The sequence below is a fragment of the Varanus komodoensis genome, unplaced genomic scaffold (genome assembly GCF_004798865.1).
Source record: "Varanus komodoensis strain SLA01 unplaced genomic scaffold, ASM479886v1 scaffold32, whole genome shotgun sequence".
NCBI lineage: Eukaryota > Metazoa > Chordata > Lepidosauria > Squamata > Varanidae > Varanus > Varanus komodoensis.
In genome coordinates this window covers 1,005,033-1,025,338 of record NW_025335798.1, presented here as the reverse complement: position 1 = coordinate 1,025,338, position 20,306 = coordinate 1,005,033, and the positions used below count along the sequence as shown (strand labels likewise).

Genomic DNA, 20,306 nt, shown 5'->3' with positions numbered 1-20,306 from the left:
TCCCGAGGAGCGGTATGTCCCCTGGACTCCCTGCCCTGGGAGGAGTCAACTGCAAGAGAGTTCGGTTTCAGGTGACGGAGCAGGAAGGGAATGTCATCATCACGAACTCTATACATGGCCTCATATCTGCAGGAGATAGCTTGTGATTGGGCCGGTTGGGCCCAGGGCTGGACCATAGCCTGGCGGAGTGTAGTTATAAGCAGCAGAGCTATGGATGCGGACTGCTCTCCCCGAACGACATCATAAAACCGATCTGTGGAGGGGCCTGGCTGTTGATGAGCTTCGATTTCAAGTGAAAAAACTAAGCGGGACATGAGCTCTGTGAAAGAGACATGCGGTTCGTCGGGTGAAGCAGGCCCTTGGTATGCAACAGCCACATCAGGGGATGTGGAGTCGACCTCCGAATCCTCGGAGTCTTCCACGTAACGTGGCCGGTTTTCGCTTGAGGAGGAGGTTTCAGGGGAGGTTGGGCGCCTCATCTCTATATGCCTGGAGGTGGATGGTACGTCCCTCGGGACCGATGGTGATCTATGATCCCGAGGAAAATAGGGATATGGTTGGTAACCACCCCAGCCAGGGGGAGCACCATATCCCGGGATCAACCAACTCTCATCTCGTTGTTCGGATGAAAGGCTGCGACAACTGGGAGGTAATGGTGAGGCCACATGAGGTTCAGTCAGTGACATAGGTGTTGGCGAGCGATCCCTTGGCAGGGAGTCTCTGATCTCACCATCAGAGATGGACTCCCAAAGCGGCTCCTCCTGTTGCTGGGAAAGCACGCTCTCAGGCCGAGTGGTTGGCCTGGGGGATCCCGGTGGAGTCACCTGCATAACGACTTGCAGGGCTGGTCCCAAGGGGGTCGGTACTATGGCGGCCGTCGGTACCGAAAAGCCCGATGAACCTGAGCCCCGGTGTTTTGGGCGATCAGGTTTCTTGCTCTTGTGAGCGGGCTTATCCATCTTCTCCTTCCTCAGCTTCTTATGGGTGGAAGGTTTATCCAGACTGGTATGCTTGTGCTTCTCCCGTTTCTTAGCTGGGGGAGAAGGCAGTGACTGAGCCTCCATAGAAGCGGCGCCTTCGTCCGAAGGATGCTGCGGAGGATCGGCAGAGGTTGAGGAAGGACGCTTCGCCGGAGCACTCATGGTGGAGGAAGAGCACTGAGGAGGCGCGGATGAAGAGAAACCAGGCCGTAGGAGCAGTTGGTCAGACTGCATTAATGCCTGATCCCATAGGAACATCCTGAGACGATTCTCCCTGTTTTTCCGCGCCTGCTTGGTAAACGCCAAGCAATGACCGCATTTGTCGGTCCTATGCCCCTCGCCGAGGCAGAGGAGGCATAGATCATGTGGATCAACTGGCGACATTTTAGATCCACATTCAATACATTTGCAGAATGCCTCCCGCTGTGCCATTGCAGAAAAATGAAGAAAAGAGGACAGTATAAAGGGTAAGATAATATTTTTGGTTTTTTTTTTTTTGCTTTTTTATATATAGAGAGAAGAGAATTTAAGAAGAAAACAGACAGAATCGGGAAGAAGAACAAACTTGGAGCAAGAGGATTTTAAGGTTTTTGAGAAAAAAACAACGAAGAGGCACAGATCTATAGCGAGAGACGAATAGGCATGAGGCACAGCGAACGGCGGTCGCAAAGACTGAGTAAAATGGTGGACACTCCACTCTATTTATACCATGAAAGGGGAGGGGAGCAGAGTTTTTCCCGCCAAAAACCGTTAGCTTTCTAATCTTCCAGCCTAGGCACTGCGCAGGCGCAGCAACCCATATGTGTGATGCACAGAGGCCACAACGAAGAACTTCTACAAACTTACCTACATTTTCCATTATTTGTTGTATAAAAACATTTCAAGGTGTAAGTTTAGGAAATTTTAATCTCCCCCCCCACCCAATAGCAGCTTGATCAATATGTGACAGAGCCTAGACACAACCCCCACTGCACCCCTCTAGATCTAAGGTCTAATTTAGATCTAAGGTCACTTAGATCACTGACTGAACCTGCAGTCAGTAGCAGGGCCTTGTTGGCAATGGCATGCTTGTTATGGAGCACTGCTTTGTAATTTGTTCTTTAATAACAGGCATGATGCTAGGGAAGCATAGTTAATGGCCTGTTGAAGAGTTGGTCAGGAGGTTCAGTCTTGCTGAAAGTGATTATTTAGTTGTTTCAATGGTTGATGTTTTAAGGTACACTTTAGGTCAGCAATCTTGAGAGTTCCTTTGGGCAGAACAGCAAGATCTAAATGTATCAATGAATCAAAGAAGTTGAGTTAGTGCAGCACTTTGGCTTCAAGAGAGGTAATCCTCCAAGCCATGCTGCCAACTTCTTTCTAATAATTTACGGAATCCCAGCAAAGCCCTTTCTTACTTTCATCTCGTCTATCCAATCAATACTGTACAGCATGTTTTGAAACAGCTGCTGCAGTGTAAGATTTGTCTCCAGCCGCTGGCGACGGGCCCGCAGCAGTTCCAGCAAGTACTTCCAGAGCCTCAGTATATTGTCCTTCCGAGCATTGATGCGCTTGATGTCATGGTAATTCTCCTTCTCCAACTCTTTGGCCACCTCTTTTATGGCTTGGACACGTTCCTTGTAGGCAGCAGTGTCAGTTTCAATGGCTTCGTGCTTCTTCATTGCTGCCTCCACAGCTGGCAAGTCATTTCCAAAGTTATCCTGCCAAATGTAAAAATGGCCTTGGTCAGAAACAGCATTTGTTGTTCATTTTGCTTCTCATGCAGCATACAGTATTGAGGAGTGGTGTATGTTAAAAAAAAAGCACAAAGAAACAGAAAGGAACTTGGTACCATTTTAAACAAGTGAGAACAGACTGTTTTATGTCTGTGTTTGAAACCTGTACCAGCTAGTCACATCACTGTTGATTCAGAGACTAAACACCACATAATAGTTTCATAAGAATTTCCTGCATGGCACATTAAGAGGCAGTCTCCTGTAGCCTTTGTCTATATGGTTAAGCCTTACATTGTCATTCTTAAGAAGCAGCTCAAGGTATTTTATACAAATAGACAGAATAAAGCTCTTTCTGGACTGCCCATTTTCATTTTAACTCATCATTTGTGTTAGTTTATAACATGGTGAGAAGAAAGTATCCTTTTGATACGTATCTACAGGTCCTTTTCATGGTTTGTAATTGTCCTAAACCACCTTTACACATATGGCTATTACTTCTGCACAGATACATAACATGACAGAAAGTACAAATTACCTGTATAACTTCAGGAATGGCATTAGAACCAGGCCATCTTGCTGTACAGACTTCTAAAAGTTATGTGACCTCTACACACTCTAAATAACAAAGACTGCTCCTGCATCCCAGAGTCTGGGGAAAAAAAATCTAGTCTGACTAATCTGCTCTATGTTCCATATAGATGGTAATTATGAAGCAAGTGATGATCTTTTATTGTATTTCAAGTCTAAAAGGAATCCAAGGAATTTTATAAACAGATCAAAACTAAAAAAGGAGGTTAGAGTCTGAGGAGGAGGCAGGGACTCTTTTGTGACACCTCAGTGTTTCCATTATGATTTGCAGTGAAAAATTACAGTGTTCCAGAAATACAACTGGTATAATTTGGTGTAAATTGTATTGAACCTAATTCACAATTCCATCAGGTTGACTGCCAGTCCTGCCACAGTCCTCTGAAATCTGGAACTTCATACTTATCTCACTCTATTATAGACTATGCAGAACTTTATATAAATAAAGTGTTTCTCTCTCTCTCTCTCCCTCTCTCTCTCTCAGCATAGCAAAAAAAAAATAAATTGGATTTACAAATAAAATTTCTAGCATGGCATAAATCACAAGTTTAGTACTACAGCTAATATCCCACTACTCTGAATGTAAGAAAACAGTAAACAAAGCAATGGTGGAGCCCCATTGACAACCATTTTGTATCTCCTTCAGTAACTTCCAAAAAAAGACAGCGCTGCCTTCTTGCCTTGCAGTCAGCTCATTACCTTCTGTCAAAACACACCTACTTTCTAGCTGTGGAGAAAATGCTTTAACTGTAGAACGTTTCACAGAAGTTTAACTATGCATCCACCCACACACTCAACATTGTCTGCTCCTCCTGATGCCACCAGTTATATCAGAAATTGAAACTAGCACACACTCCCAGATGGTTCCACATTACCTGTGCAACCAGGCGCTGGTTTTCACTAAGCCATGTCTCCCGCATCGCTGCCTTGCGATCAAAGCGCCGGGCAAGCTGTTCCAGCTTCTCCTGCCTAATAAGCTCGTTTCTCAGTGCCAATTCCCGTTCATGCTCTGCCTTCTCCAGCTTCTCCCAGGCCTGTGCAAATGTATTCAACAGGAGAATGATAATCTAGTAAGTATTATTTATGGAATGAATTATCAAGAGGCAAGTAAATTCCTACAAAATGCAGCATGGCTTACTTAAGCATTCTATTCCTACAGTATGGTATAGTAGTTAGGATGTTGCACTGGGACTTAGGAGTGCTAAATTCTAGTCCGCACTTGATTATGAATCTCACTGGGTGATTCAGACTAGTTACTGACTTTCAGCCTAACTAACCTTGACAGTTTGTTGTGAGGATAAAATGGAGAGGAAGAGGGTTGTGTAAGCTGCCTTGGGTTCTTTGCAAGCAAAAAGGATATAATAAATAAAATACACCAATTGCACTGTCCAACCTCATATCAGCAAAATGCTGACCAAAAAGGTAAGTAGTTCTCCTTGCATTTCCCTTCCTTTAAGTAATAGGAAAATGCTAAGGGGTAATGGCCCAGACAATATATTTCTTCAAGTCCTTCTCAGCACATGTACTATAATAACTGAATAATAATTAAGACTAGCCTTTAGCAATTCTTATGGTTTTATGAAATTGCCATGGACTAGGTTCATGATCACCTCCTTTGTGCATTATATTTGCCCATGTCTATATGTACTGAAGAATGGTTGGGATTGCTTGAATGGATGGGGAAATTAACTGTGTAAACCAGATCTCACTTGACCACACTTCTGGTCCATTGGCCCAGAAGCTGACAACACCATTGGTCCAGTGGACTCAGTATTGACACTGACTGATAGGATCTGAGGTAGAATTCTTTCCTAGCCCTGGCTGAGATACCAGGGGATGGAACCCAGAACCTTCTGCAAGCGAAGTGGCTTGCTTTACATACCACTGAGCTATGGTCTCTCATAAAATACTCTAAGATAGAAGCTTGGAAACATATCCAACTTGTGGAATGGTGGGATAGTGGAATAAGAATTCCAGACTCCAGTTCTCCTTGTGGCCTTTTGTCTTTCTGATTCAGATCTATTGTTGTTAATTGTTCATGGATCCCTACATCAGTGGGCCACAACACATCTGGAAGCCTTGGAACAGTGTTCCTTCAACAGTCTAAGCCAGCATGTACATTAAAGATTAGTTGGAGTGCTATTATTCTCATGGCAGTTATGCAGCTCTTCATAGACTGAGTGCTATCGGTTTAAAATGCAGAATGTTAACCATGTGCTTGATTTCCAACAGCAACTAGAAGGTTTAGTAATCCTGTTGAAAAGTCAGCTTTTCTGTAAGTTCTGCCACAGAAACCGACTCTGACCCCAGCATCCGTTCTGTGATATGCTGGAGCACTTGGATGAAAAAGACTCTAGAAATATGAAGTCATAAAAGTGATATCTAAACTTGAATTTAACTGCAGTTAAAAGATTTGATGGCTGACATAAAGAGCGCCTTCCCTGTCTAAGTATTGCAAAGAAGCCAGTCCTTGTAGGGACACAAGAAGTTGTCAAAACGGATCAGCTTCATTGTCTTTAACCTATTTCCACCACCAGAGTTTCAAGGAAAGATGTAAAACTTCTAAACATAGAAATGAAATTTTCCACTGCTGAACTTTTTTGGCATAATCAAAATATAGGACAATAAATTCTGCAGTTTAGTTATGAACAAATTAGAAAAGACAAATTAAGATTATGAAATTTGCTTCTAGCCTTCAACGTAATTCAACTATGCCACATCCACAAATATGGCCTACATTGATTCAAACCATTCCTCTACCTAGCGCTGTGTGGTTTATATTAAATGGATAACTCAAACAGAAATCCATCCTTGGCTTGTTACATGAGATCCGTTTTAAAAGCTAGATATACTAGAGAACAAACTTGAGATCATCTGGGTGCAAAGCATATGTTCTAGCCCAAGCTAAGGCCAATTCTAACCAGCTTTATCAATTAAGAAAGGATGTTTTAAAATTTCTAGAAGGAAATCCCCACACTGAACTTCTTAATTTACCACAACACTGTGTTAACCAAAAGGAACTGTGGTACGTACCCTGTTGATATCAGACACTAGCTTTCCTTCATTGGGAGTATACACTCTCTGATTGTTGGCCCTCATTCGTGACTGGATGGTAAACAGCAGGACTTCCAGGTTCCCCTTCTCCTGAAATCTAGAACACACAAAAATGAGAAAGCACACCTCAGGGAAGAAAACACCAGAGAACAAAGAAGCAACATCTATCCACAGTTGCTGGTGCCAGACAGGCACCAACGCTCTTTCATTTTCTGCACCAGCGGATGTCATTTTTATTGCGCCCCCGGGGTACTGACTAACCACAGTTTTACTGAAACAACCCTATTGTAAATGTGTTATAGTTCTGTATTTCTATAATTACAATTACTACTACTATTATTTCTTTTACTGCTAACCACTGGGCTATTTTACTGGATGTAGAGAAGTAAAAAAAACTGTGCAAATAGCCTGTAAAATAAAAGCTTGCTCTGGTCACAGCTGGTTGAATAGGAAGGAAGGAAGGAAGGAAGGAAGGAAGGAAGGAAGGAAGGAAGGAAGGAAGGAAGGAAGGAAAGCAAGCAAGCAAGCAAGCAAGCAAGCAAGCAAGCAAGCAAGCAATTAATTTAAAGAGCAGATTTAAGTTACCATTAAGCATATGGATGATTATTGTGATTTGTATGACAGAAAAGAATGACAATTACAGAACTGACTTTTATTCCCTGGAATCTAAAAACCTTATATCCATTGCTCTGAGCCAAACCTACACAAGCACAGTAGTTTGAACTAAAAACATACCACCCCAGTTAGTCTCTCTGAATAGTCTCTCTGAATAGCTAGATGTTAAGCAGGAAAGAGAGAGAGGGATGTATTAAATCCAGCTCTATTCTCCCCTTTGGAACAGCTGATCAATATTAGCAAGAACATTTGACTGGAGCTGTAAGTGTGTAAGCCACAGCTGCTGAAGCAGGCTGGAGAACTGTGGACACAGTAGCAATTTCTGGCCACCATTCCAGATCCAAATGGGGTTGGAAAGTGGCCTTCTGCCCATATGTGGATAAGAGCAATAAGTGTTGTTTTAGCTAGAGAACAGATACAAGTTTAGCAGTCCACCCAATAATACAGCTAAATGGATGACTGGAGTGTCATGCCAATATTATGCACCAATATGTTTATCCATTCTGAAAGCATAATTAAGAATTCTGGGCAGAAGTCCTAGGATTTTTGTCATTTCAGAAGAAAATCACCATTTCCACAGTTTCAGAAGCACAGGCAAGAGCAAGGAAGGCATCTTCCTTTATCCTTGCTTTAGCAGGACACATCATTTTCTTTGCTTGGGTGTTGCGCAGTTGTATATTTAGTTAAGCCAAAGTAATCCAAAAAGGAACTTGCCCTAAAAGCCAGGCAACAGGTGAGTGAGTGGTAAGGTGCCACTTCTGTGCCTTTCGTACTTTTGTATGAAGAAGGCATGAAACAGGGAATCTTTAAATAATTATGTCATGCAAATTAAGAAAACTTGTACCAGTCAAAATTTGTTCTTTCCATACAAAAAACAAAAAGTACAGGAACTTTCCCCGTCTTTTGACTTTGAACACCCTAATGAACTACTTTCGATAAGCCCCTTTTCACCCAGTGCTGCCATAAGCAGTACATTTCTGCCATTCTATCAGAGGTGCAATTAGATATGTCAGAGATTTGTGGTCAGGAAGATCTACTGTTATTTAAGTTAAAAGAAGCCATAGTGAGGGATGGTATCATTTAAGGACTTTTGTACAGGAGTAAAACAGTTTAATCTCCTCCACCGTCCACTGACAATTTTGTTGATTTATTCCCATCAGTTGCTGCTTGTTTGATGAAGGAAAAACATGCAGATATGACTACAGCAAATATTAAGTTGGTGAACAGCACTGAGCACAATTAATGGTTTGTGAAAGAAAACATCACAAACTGTCCCAGCATTATTTAAGCTGGGAGACTTTCAGATGGAAGGTTTTGTGAGGAAAAACTCTGCTGTATCAGGTTGCTGGAGATTGCAGATTGTTGCTAGTCCGAATGGGTGGCAGTGCACTAAGCACATTCCAATTTGAGTACAATTCCACTCATGCTTTGAGTGGAATTAAGGGCACAAGTAGGCAAGGCTTTGATTGTATAATCATACTACATTACAGAATTTAACAGGAAGTGCAAATGTCATCTGCAATTTGTCATCTGGTGTTTTCCTGCTGCTTCTTCCACCTTTTTACTACCATCTCTTTCTTCTTCTGTAGCAGGAAAAATCTGCTATGGAAGAAGAAAGAGAATAGCTGTACAATACCTTTTGGTTGTTAGTGCTAAGAACCCTCCACCCAGAAGCATGCCAAATCTCAGTGTGTCCAATGGGCCTTACACTCTGTATAAGTGTGGTTTGGATTGTAGCTAGTCCTTGCATTAAAATGATTCCAGATGAGGCTTTTCTGTCAACATCATTCTGCCTCATTCATGGAATTCTGCAATATCTCCCTCTTTTAACCCACTAATGTTTTCCAATATGTCTTCTGTTTTCTTATAATGAAAAAACTTTTTTTAAAGAGAGTTGGTGTACAATGCCTTCTGGCTGTTAGTACTAGGAGATTTCTATCTGGAGTGTTACATTATCCCAGGTTTCATATTTTTCCAGTGGTACCTTACAACCCAGTTTAATTGCTGAGAAAAGCTTCCACCTGGATGCCATCTTTATGTACAGAAATCCTTGTTTAACAGCTCTGCAGGAAGAGGGCAGGAGAATGAAAACTTTTCTTTTTGAATAATGAGTCAGGTAATCACTGACAATCCAGATATTAACATTTGTCAGATTCCTCCCGTTTGAAAGGAGAGGAAAGGTTGTAAATCTGCACAAAAATATGAACTTGCATTTTATTTTGGCATCATTACAAAGTATTATTTAGGATGCATCAAATGCCCTTTTCCTTTCAATCTTGGCTGCTTGACATTATTCATTACAGTATCATCATCATACTGTTGTATGCCAATCTTCACCTCAAAATGCCTTGGATCACATCCAAATGAGTCACAATGCAGAAGGGAACAATGTAAGCCTCTGTAAAGAAATGGTAAACATCAGCAAAAAAGTGCCTCCTTCCAGCTGACAGGTGCTTACTTGGGAGGTTTTTCCACTGTGCGGTATGTACTGAAGGACTGGAGTTGCTGCTGCACGCCTGCCAGACAATTAGCAAACTTGCGACTGTTGAGGCTGGTGATGGTCTGTTCTATCCACGTCAGCAGGTGTGAAGCCAAGCCACTGTACTTATCGATCATCTTTTCAGTCTCCATTGCATGATCCATTACCTGAGAGAAGGAATAAACAAAGTGATATTCACTTGGCACTTGCTTCTGCTGCTGCTAGAAATATGACAAACCCTTTTATCGACTCAGGGATCCTACATACGGGAATCTTCTACAGTGTCAACAAGTCTGGCTTCACTGCATTAGAAATTCTGGACTGCATGCAGGGAAGACTGCCTAGAAGTCTCAGGACTGTCAGATCAGATTAACAAGAGGAACCTTTCTGAATTTAAAACAAGGTTATGAATACTTCATACTGGCAAGATTTCATCAAACGTTAGGGGATTTAAGGAACCAAAAAAGATAGTACTGCAACCATACATGACCTATACAAGATCTCCAGGTCATATAGCTGTGCCATGTTTTGATAATAATGGCCGTAAAATATCTCAGAGAAGTGCAGCTATCTTTTCTTCCTGGGACAACCATCACCATTGTGACCAGGCAGAGCCAACTTTCATGCCAGCATAATCTGTACTCATTCCATGCTGATTTATGTAGCTTATGCAGACGAAAGAGGAACCAAGTGTAGGTCCCAGCACACTATGCAATCTGCTCCACAGTGACTGAGGATGGCGAAATAAGGCACCTCAAATAAGCACTCTCGGGACATAACCAGATGTTACAGGTCTGGGAACAGGGTGACTTTCCCTAATGGAAGATGCCTCCATTCTTAGGGTTATCCCACCAAAAAAAATAACTGATAGGAAACTATCATCCTGGTTGAATCTTCTGACAAACCTTAGTCTGTCCAATTACTTAGGGAGTTCTAAGACCTTTCTCTAGGAAAAGGAAATATCTCTGGATTTTCCTGTTCAAACAGAGAACTTAAAGAGATTATGAAAATTCTAAGAAAGCTAGTGAGAAGCAGCCAAAAATCCAAATGCATGTATTTGGGAATTGGAAGGTAGGGGTGTGTGTGTGTGTGTGTGTGTGTGTGTATTCCTAAATATATATTCCAAGAATTCTATATGTTCTTGCATGGTGCCAAATTTCTGAGATGCTTCAGGGGGCACTCTTGAGCTACATCTACAGTAAAGATCAAACATCAAATTCAGATTGATAAATATAGATATATTGATATATAATGCAAGCCAGTCTCCAAGTTCCACCAACATACGTCACAGTCTAGGGCAGAGGTGACGAACCAATGGCACTTGTGCCACAATGGGTACACAGCGCCCACTCCGTCAGCATGTGAGCCAAATGGCCCCAGCATCACCCCAGCAGCCGAGCATCAGATAACAGCACACACAGGGGCCATGCGCATGCTCAGAAAGGAGTTGCAGCGCCAGGCAATAATGTCACGAGCCATGATTCATTAGCCGCGACTCGTCCAAGCTTTCACATGGCTGGTCAGTGCGCTGCCAGGAATATGAATATATATATATATATATATATATATATATATATATATATATTTGCTTGGACTAGCTGTGAGTTGTTTTTTTCTAAACTAAAACCGCAGCTTTCAGGTTTAATTGTAGTGTTGGGACATTGTGATAAAGAAGTGGGTTATGGGTTGCGGTCTGGGCATTTGGTCTCTAAACGGTTCACCAGGACTGGGTTAGGGTTAGAAAAACAAAGTGTCCTGGTATGATTTTGACGGTTGGAATGTGTTTAGAAAGGGCAGAAATGTTGAGCAGTGCAGAAAAAGGTATTCAAGGAAGGCTTTTTCAAAAGAGCCCCATTTCATATGCTATTTCACCCATATATTAGGGTTAGGGGTATGCTCCAGGGTAGGATTAGGGTTGGAAAATTGAGGTGTCCTGACATGATTTTGATGGTTGCAATGCATTTAGAATGGGTGGAAATGATGAGCTGTGCAGAAAAAGCTACTCTAGGAAGACATTCAAAATTGCCCTATATAGAATAGTATTTCACCCATATATTAGGGTTAGGGGTGTGCACCAGGGTAGGGTTAGGCTTAGAAAAATGAGGTGTCCTGGCATGATATCAATGGTTGGAATGCATTTAGAATGGGCAGAAATGATGAGCAGAGCAGATGGTGGGTTCCCACCAAAATGCTCTCTGCTGCAGAAAGACATATAGAGACACTGAAGAAGAACTATAGTAAAGATATATATCCTTATATATATAAAGGATAAAGGACTTGTCTGCTGCTCAAAGGGGTTATATCACCACATCCTTACCTTTCCAACTCTTTTTCCTTCCACAGCAAGCACCTTCATCTTAGAGAAGTAGTGGTAGAATGCAACTACGTAGGTGATGATGGATTTCTCATCTGGATTCTCTGTAAAGACATCTGAGGGGCAAAGAGATTGTCAATTGTTGCCTTGAAACACAGAACAGCGGACTTGGGCTATGCTTGAAACCTCATCATTCCACCTTTTGTAGCAGGAAAACACAATGTAGCAATTATGCACAGCCTCATTACTCAGCCCACTTCAGATAAGAAAGCACCGGAATGTAGGGGGCAAAGCTAGATGTATAAGTTTGTTTTCCCACGAGGATATTCTCTGTGCAGGAGAAAAATAATGTGTTTAGGAACACTGACTTCTCTGATAAACAAAATATGAAAATAATTATAACTTCAACTGAGAACCAGTAGGGCATAGTGGTTAGAGTGTTGGAGTGGACTTGGAAGATCTGGGTTTTAGTCCCCGCTCAGTCATTAAGTTCACAGGGTATCTTTGGGCCAGTCACCAACTCTCAGCCAGTATCTCTGCAATATATGAAATACAGACTTCTGTTCTGATTGCATGTCTGTAAGAAACATATAGATTGAATTTAACGGGGATATAAAATTGCTCTTATTCAATACAATTATGTCTGAACATTTGTAAAGTCAGTAATAAGAAAATATATAAAAACCTGGAGCTTCAAGGAAGCTTCTTACAGTGAAGGCAATTTTTTCATTTTAAAATAATAGGTTGTATCCAATGTCAGTTGTACTTAGAATAGAGCCACTGAAATGAACAAGGCTTAGGCTAGATTAACATTGAATATGGCCAAACATTTTAATCCAAACATAAACCAAAATAATATGCAGACTTTAGGAATGTTAGATGTAATTATGTTTTTTTAAAAAATATATTTCACATATGGTAAGTAATGAGGAGACGAATAGGAGAAGTTGCATATATATATTCAAGTTAAAGAATGACACTTCCACCAAGAAACATTTTATACAACATGTTGATCTATGACTATATCCTGAACCTATTTATCCCTCTTTTCTATGGTAACTTCAAATTCAAGAGGATTTCTAAATAAATATATACAGTAGTCCCCCAAAATTCATGGGGGTTACGTTCCTAAAGCACCCGTGAATTGTGAAAAACCGTGATTTTGGTGCTGGTGATGGGTGAGACTGGCAAGGTGGTGTGGGCGGGAGGTGCAGACTGGGGCGGGGGGGGGCATGTGCGTGGCGAGGCAGGGGTGAGCGCACGCAGAGCGAGTCCAAACTCGGAGAAAACTATCTCCTTGTGAGTAAGCCGCCGCACGGCGAGGCGCCAGCTTACTTGCATGGAGATGGGCTTGGACTCGCTCGGAGAAAAACTCCGTGAAAGACTGAGGCCGCAAACGCTGAACCATGACTTCATGAGGGTATACTGTAGTTCAAACACCTTAAAAACCACTTTAATGGTAAATAAAAAGTAACTACAAAAGTGACACCTCAAAATCCATATCAGCAACAGCAGACCAAAAACATACAAAGATTCAGATTTTTAAAATGCTTGGAGAATTAACCTGGTCTTAAGGGTCGATTTGAGAGCAGCCAAAAAGTAGTATGTAGCTTCTATTCATTTCAAAGAGGCATGCCTGGTAGATTTTCCTGTGCCACAAGAGAGCATGTGGCTATTTAAACACCTGAGCTTTGCAGTCACCATCATATATCTATAATTCCTTTATGGTCTTCAGTCAGACATTTTGCACCTAGTCCAAAGTCCTTAGCTCTCAAAACTACTTCTTCTGTAGAGTGTCATCTGCTGCATCAGCTCAATACTCAACTTAAAAAGGGCAGGAACTGAGCCAAACAAACTCACCTTCTGGGTCAAGAAGCTGCGTGATGCCAAGTTTCTGCTCTGCCACACTGAATGCTTGCTCCAAATTGTGCCTGGCATTTGAGTGCTTCAGTTTCTCAAAGTCAATCAGTTCAGGCCTAAAATTGAAGTGTGTATAAAGGGGAAAAACACCTTAACAAAATATACAGCATATTAGGCTAGCTCTATCATGGAAAGAGAATGTTACAAAAGCTGCAATATGGAGTGCTCCTGCTCAGTAATTTGATCAAGTGGACAACCATCCCCACCTTCCAAGAGACTTCATTCCATTCCCCCTTGCACCCCATTCTCTGAGTTTCCCTGCCCAGTCAGACAGAATTCTGCAGCCACTGAGTACACTTGGTCCTTGCTGTGCCGTCTTGGTTTTTCGCCACCCCTGCTAGTTTTTTAAAGCTTTTGTACTTGTGCAAACCTCAGAGTTTTTCCAAGGAAAGTCTACTGATATCTGCTTCTTAAGCATGGATAGTGTTGTATTGGCAATGGGAGCAACAGTGCTCACCTCTGAACATCAGAAACAGAATGAATGTTAACTCAGAATCATAGAAACAGAGTGAGTCAGAAGGGGCTCCTGGGCCATCTAGTCTGACCCCTGGCTCCAGCTGGCTCTGCTCTGACATGCCTACCATGTGCATGTCCAGCCTATCCTCGAACACCCTCACCAATGGGGCTTCAACCACCTCCTGTGGAAGCCCATTCCATACCCTAGGGGTCCTAACTGTCAGAAAGTATTTCCTGGCATCCGAATTGATCCTTGGTTTCCTGTGCTTTGCTCTGTTGGAATGCATCCTGCCCTCCTCTACAGGGAAAAACAGGTCTCTATATCATACTGGCAGAAGGAAACAGACAAGGTTCATGGAGGAAAGGCTGGCAAATTTGTGCCCATCATCATTACTAGGGTAGACACAGCAACAAAACTCTTCACATTTCCCATCAACTCCCTGCACTTCAGATCAATGCAGGGGTCTTTCTAGCCCTTACCTGTGTTTGTGAATAAGAGCACTGAAAGCCAAGCCATCCTTCCAGCTGGAGGTGAAATTGGTGACATTAACATGAGGATAGCTGCATTACAAAGAGAAATCAGGGGAATACAAAAGGAGTTATAATTCAATGCACATGGTGAGAACTACAAAATGATAGTCTAATTGCAGACATTATTTGGTATGAAGGAATGGGGCTAGAACACTATCTGTTATGTACAGCACAAGCTACATTTTCAATCCACCCTGAGGAAATGCCAGTATATGCAGTTTTCCACCTCTGCATTTTAAGAATGAGAAATGTAAAAGAAAGAGGTATAGCTTACAATTGGAAATGGAGACCCTCCTCCATCTTCAGAGGGAAGTTTAGTTGAGATGGGCAACTCTGATCAGCTATGTCCAACTGATACTCCAGAGAATGGATGAAATACATAGGACTTTTCTGTTAGTGCTGGTTCTCTACTTCTACCTACTTCACAAAACACCTGTTTACCTTCTCCATCAGGTCTAAACAAAACACTAGGTTAAATACAGAGGGTCCTAACATTTTAACCTTTTAGTTAAGTGTGTGGGGCCCAATCCAGATAAGGACCAGCACACATAGAGAGGGGAGTTCAATACTCAAACCTTCCTTCCTCCCAGTCACTCCCCTCAGTATTCATCTCCCTTCTGCGCAAGGGCTAAAAAATTAGATAAAACACCTCATCCAGCATTGATGGAGATTTTCTTTTTGTTTTAGCCCCCACAAGGGCTAAAGTTTGAAGGGGGGTGATAACCATATAGGAAGGTTAAAACTGTCTCTACCTCCAGATTGCTGGTCTTTATTGGGACTGGAGGCTCACCCACCTACTCAAAGGAAATAAAGAAATTCAGGATCATTTACATGCTATATAATTAACATAGTTTATCCCCATTATACCAGGAACATGTACCAGAAACAGCGCACCCTGGACACTTGAGGAAAGAGAGATAGATGGCATGTATGTGCATGCATGTGCGTGTGCACATGTGTATACTTACATATACGGACACAAGTGACTATGTGCACCTGATATCATAAAAATCAGTGGCATTAAAAAGGATGAGACAGGCTGACTTAAGTTAGTGCCCATCTAGTACAGTATTTAGTTTTACCCATGGTATAGATGGAAATGATTCATTGATATGGACTATGATTATCCTTCTTAAAAAGTAAATTAAAGTGGTGCATAACAAACTATTATTTCTCCTCATGGGTTGCTTTGGGTTAACAAGTCATAAGTTAGTTAGCATGGCTGTGTGCATGCAACACAACCCACATTCCACAACTGCCCCTGACAACAGCCCACACCCATCCTTGAGTGTGGGTTGTCATGTTATGTGGACCCAACCTGTACGTTAGACCTAAACTGTTAAATAAGATGGAGGAGAACAGACAGATGGGATGCGGGAATGGCAAGCTCATGCCTGATCAATTATAAGAGCTGCAGATTTGCACTTTAGTAAGGAGCTCAGCCAGAAAGAAGCTTGTGCCAGTCTGTTGAAAGGCAGGTGCATCCTGGAGGGTGGGGCAGAGGAGGGAGACAAAGTGATCAGACTCCATTTCTATTCTGATTTGTCATGGGAAATGTCTATTTTCTAAAGAAAGCAGTGGCAACAGGAGCTCCAGAAAATCCTGGTCACTGTGGGCAGAGGGAAGGAGAAAGGAGCACTTCCCACTGGGAGACTACATACTTTTGTTTGAATTTGCCCGTGCAGTGAATGGGAAGAAGGAGTAAACCATCTCAAGATATTCTCTGCCACCGATGCAGAGAAAAACTCCTGATGTGCTACAAATCTGATATCCAACCTATAATACTGGAAACAACTGATTCAGACTCCCCTACAGTAAAGAGAACACAACAGAAGGACTTGAAAGAGACAGATTATGTTTCAGCAAGTAGCAGATGTTCAAGGCAAGAATGGGCCCTTGGGAACTTGGCTTTCAGGACAAATCACATACACTCGTGTCATTTCTGTTTTAGGGTAGGATATCCATAGTCCCTCTGTGCCTCGTTTCCCACTGCTAAATGTGAGCAATATAGCTCTTCTCTCACTCACAAGAAGTTTGGAAAGATATATACATTTGAATAGGGATATGCAATACTTAGATACTATAGTAATGTTAATCAAGTTAGCACCAAGCTCCAATGGGACCTACATGTGATCATCCTCTGCATTTCATTTGATACCTTAAGCTACAGAATGCCACTGTGTGTTCTCATTACCCAACCCAGAACCTACAGATGATGTATAAATAATCTTTGGAAAAGATCATATATTAGTACCACAATGATCGGGATCAGAAGGGTTATTCTAGCAACTGATTCTCCTTACTATCAAAATGCCAATATTTTGATTTCTAGCTGTATCAACATCTAGCCATGTCAAGGTCAACCTTCATGGAGTGGATTAGCTTTTGCATCCTCCTGTAGTTTTTCAGATATACAAAGTGATAGATTAGAAGTGCAATCCTTTAGACAGAAAGAAGTGCTACAACTCCCAGCATACAATACCAGCCAACACTGTTTTCTGTCTAAGTACTTATTCTTGGCCCTGTGCTGGGCAGTTTGCCTAATACCCTGACCAGCACCCATGGCTTGTTGTAGGGTTCTGGAGTGATTTCAAAGCTATCCCCCACCACATAGCCTGTCAAGTTTGGACAACATGGCAGGCTGTGCACTGCAAAGGTAATTAGGCAAATTATTACCTTTGGCAAATAATTACCTTGTGAGAAAGAAGCCACCACAGCTTATTTTCCTGATAATCATGTGAACTTGGGCTCTGACTGAATTCAAACTACACAATTAGCAGTGAGGGCTTATCAGACAGAGTGGCTTGTCATTTTGTCTGCACCCAGCCACAATTGTTAACAAAACATGCTGTTGGGTTCAGACAACATGGCTTATAAACCACTGAGGTTTATTGTGTTGTGTGAACCCCACCTTTGTCTGGGATTTTTGCCCTACCCCTCAACCTGGCCATTTTGGTTTCTATGGGCTTCTACCCTGTTATCCAGAAAATAAGACCTAACCGGAAAATAAGTCCTATCATGATTTTTCAGGATGCTCGTAATATATGCCCTACCCCAAAAATAAGCCCCAGTTAAGATTGTCAGCCAGACGGACGCATTTAGTAGATCCGTTGCAACACAATTCAGGGTTCAGAGAGCTATAACAATGTTCCCAAAGAAGATGACATGACTGTATTTGAATAAATGTAGATTTTTGTACATGAATATAGATTTTTGTACATGAATGAATAAATGTAGATTGTTGTACATGAAAAAATAAGACATAACCTAAAAATAAGCCCTAGAGTGTCTTTTGGAGCAAAAATTAATATAAGACCCGGTCTTATTTTTGGGGAAATACGGCATTTATCCTGCAGCTTTACTGAAGCTTCCTTTTTGCTTTCATTGTGGGAGCAAGAACACCTTCAGTTCAGGTATTTTTTTCACAAGCGTTTCATGTTTTATTAAACAACCACAAGGTGGTGATACAGTATAGCACAATTGCCAAAAAAATGCACAGCCATTTTCTAGTACTACTTAGCTCCTCAGAAGATAATAATGAACTTTCTCATTCTCAAAAAAGCTGCAATAATGGCTGGAAAAGACAGAGACACGCTGGAAAATTACAACATCATGAAAAGGACCCACAAACTTCCATGAGTGAGGTACCATGAGCACAAAATAAATGTCTTGTGTAGAGAAGCCCTATCAAATCTGCAATATTACAAGAGCTTATAAATATTTTGAGCCTGTCCCATGCAAAGAAAAGCCCCAAGAGGCTTCCTAAAAACATCAGGAGTCACATGCAAAGCCTCTAAAAAAAAACAAAAAACCCAAATTGGGAAAATGTGCTTGGATTCTATATGAGGGTCAGTGAATGTTATATCACAGACTAGGACAGCATGTGGCCAAGAACTACCAGAAGTACAGGCAGGATTTCGAAGAGGGAAAGGAATTAGAGATCATATTGCCAACATACGCTGGATCATGGAGAAAGTTAGGGAGTTCCAGAAAAACATCTACTTCTGCTTCATTGACTATGCTAAAGCCTTTGATTGTGTGGATCACAACAAATTGTGGCAAGTTCTTAAAGAGATGGGAGTACCAGACCATCTTATTTGTCTCTTGAGAAACCTATATGTGGGTCAAGAAGCAACAGCGAGAACTGGACATGGAACCACTGATTGGTTCAAAATTGAGAAAGGCATTCGGCAAGGCTGTATACTGTCACCCTGCCTATTTAACTTATATGCAGAGCACATCATGAGAAAGACAGGGCTAGATGAATCACCAGTTGGAATTAAGATTGCCTGGAGAAATATCAACAACCTCAGATATGCAGAAGATACCACTCTAATGGCAGAAAGTGAAGAGGAACTAAAGAGCCTCTTGATGCGGGTGAAGGAGGAGAGCGCAAATGTTGGCTTGAAACTCAACATTAAGAAAACTAAGATCATGACATCCAATCCTATCACTTCCTGGCAAATAGATGGGGAAGAAATAGAGGTAGTGACAGATTTTATTTTCCTGGGCTCCAAGATCACCACAGACAAGGACTGCAGCCAAGAAATTAAAAGACGCTTGCTCCTGGGGAGGAAAGCTATGGCAAATCTAGACAGCATACTAAAAAGCAGAGACATCACCCAGCCAACAAAAGTGCGTATACTTAAGGCTATGGTTTTCCCAGTTGCAATGTATGGCTGTGAAAGTTGGACCATAAGGAAGGCTGAGCACCGAAGGATAGAGGCCTTTGAATTGTGGTGCTGGAGGAGACTCCTGCAAGGCCCTTGGACAGCAAGGCGATCAAACCAGTCAGTCCTAGAAGAGATCAATCCTAACTGCTCTTTAGAAGGCCAGATTCTGAAGATGAAACTCAAATACTCTGGCCACCTAATGAGAAGGAAGGACTCCCTGGAGAAGAGTCTAATGCTGGGAACAATAGATGGCAAAAGAAGAAGGGGACGGCAGAGGATGAGATTGCTAGATGGAGTCACTGAAGCAGTCGGCGTGAGCTTAAGTGGACACCGGGGGATGGTGGAGGACAGGAAGGCCTGGAGGAATGTTGTCCATGGGGTCGCGATGGGTCGGACACGACTTTCCGACTAACAACAACAACAACAACAACAAAGGACATCACGGGAGGTTAATGACAAAGGTACCCATGAAACAGATTCTAATACATCTTATGACATTTCCCTGGATAGCTCTGTCCTTGTGGCATAGTTTGACACTGGTGGAAAAGTTTAATACTATCACTGGTATGCACTGAATGGGAACTTAGCCAAATGTCATATAGTCCATCTAATTTCACTTAGTCTTTCCTTAGCTGATTCTGCTGGCTTATGTCAAATGGTTACTAGAATGAATTATTAGCTGCCATCATACCCTGCAGTCTTCATTTGACACCAGAGTAACAATGCATCCTTTGCAGAACGGGTCTCCCGGCCTTCTTGAGTCTGAACAATGATGTCCTGGATCTATATAGAAAGAAAAAAAATCCACATTAAAGCTGCACCATTACACATACTTGGTTTTGTGCATGAGTGTATTTAGCCAATGAAGGCTGTGCAGCACCTCTTTCACACAATTACAAACAACAGACTGGATCTTTCTTATTATGCCTGGCAATATTTACTTATGTATGCTTCCTACTGTGTTAAAAAGTTTGCTCAATTCTT

At 41.9% G+C, this 20,306-nt stretch overlaps 1 protein-coding gene across 6 annotated transcripts in view; it reads right to left on the bottom strand.

The window, feature by feature from the left end:
* Window positions 1-20,306, bottom strand: part of SPTB (spectrin beta, erythrocytic) — a 128,183-nt gene that overhangs the window by 57,684 nt on the left and 50,193 nt on the right. For 5 of the 6 annotated variants that reach the window (XM_044438242.1, XM_044438241.1, XM_044438244.1 and 2 more), the window contains 8 exons: window positions 20,014-20,105; window positions 14,599-14,679; window positions 13,603-13,718; window positions 11,746-11,858; window positions 9,408-9,595; window positions 6,314-6,431; window positions 4,156-4,314; window positions 2,378-2,680 (listed from right to left, as the gene is read on the bottom strand). In XM_044438242.1, coding sequence (XP_044294177.1) covers window positions 2,378-2,680; window positions 4,156-4,314; window positions 6,314-6,431; window positions 9,408-9,595; window positions 11,746-11,858; window positions 13,603-13,718; window positions 14,599-14,679; window positions 20,014-20,105 — 1,170 coding nt within the window. The other variant, XM_044438246.1, reaches the window with a different exon arrangement.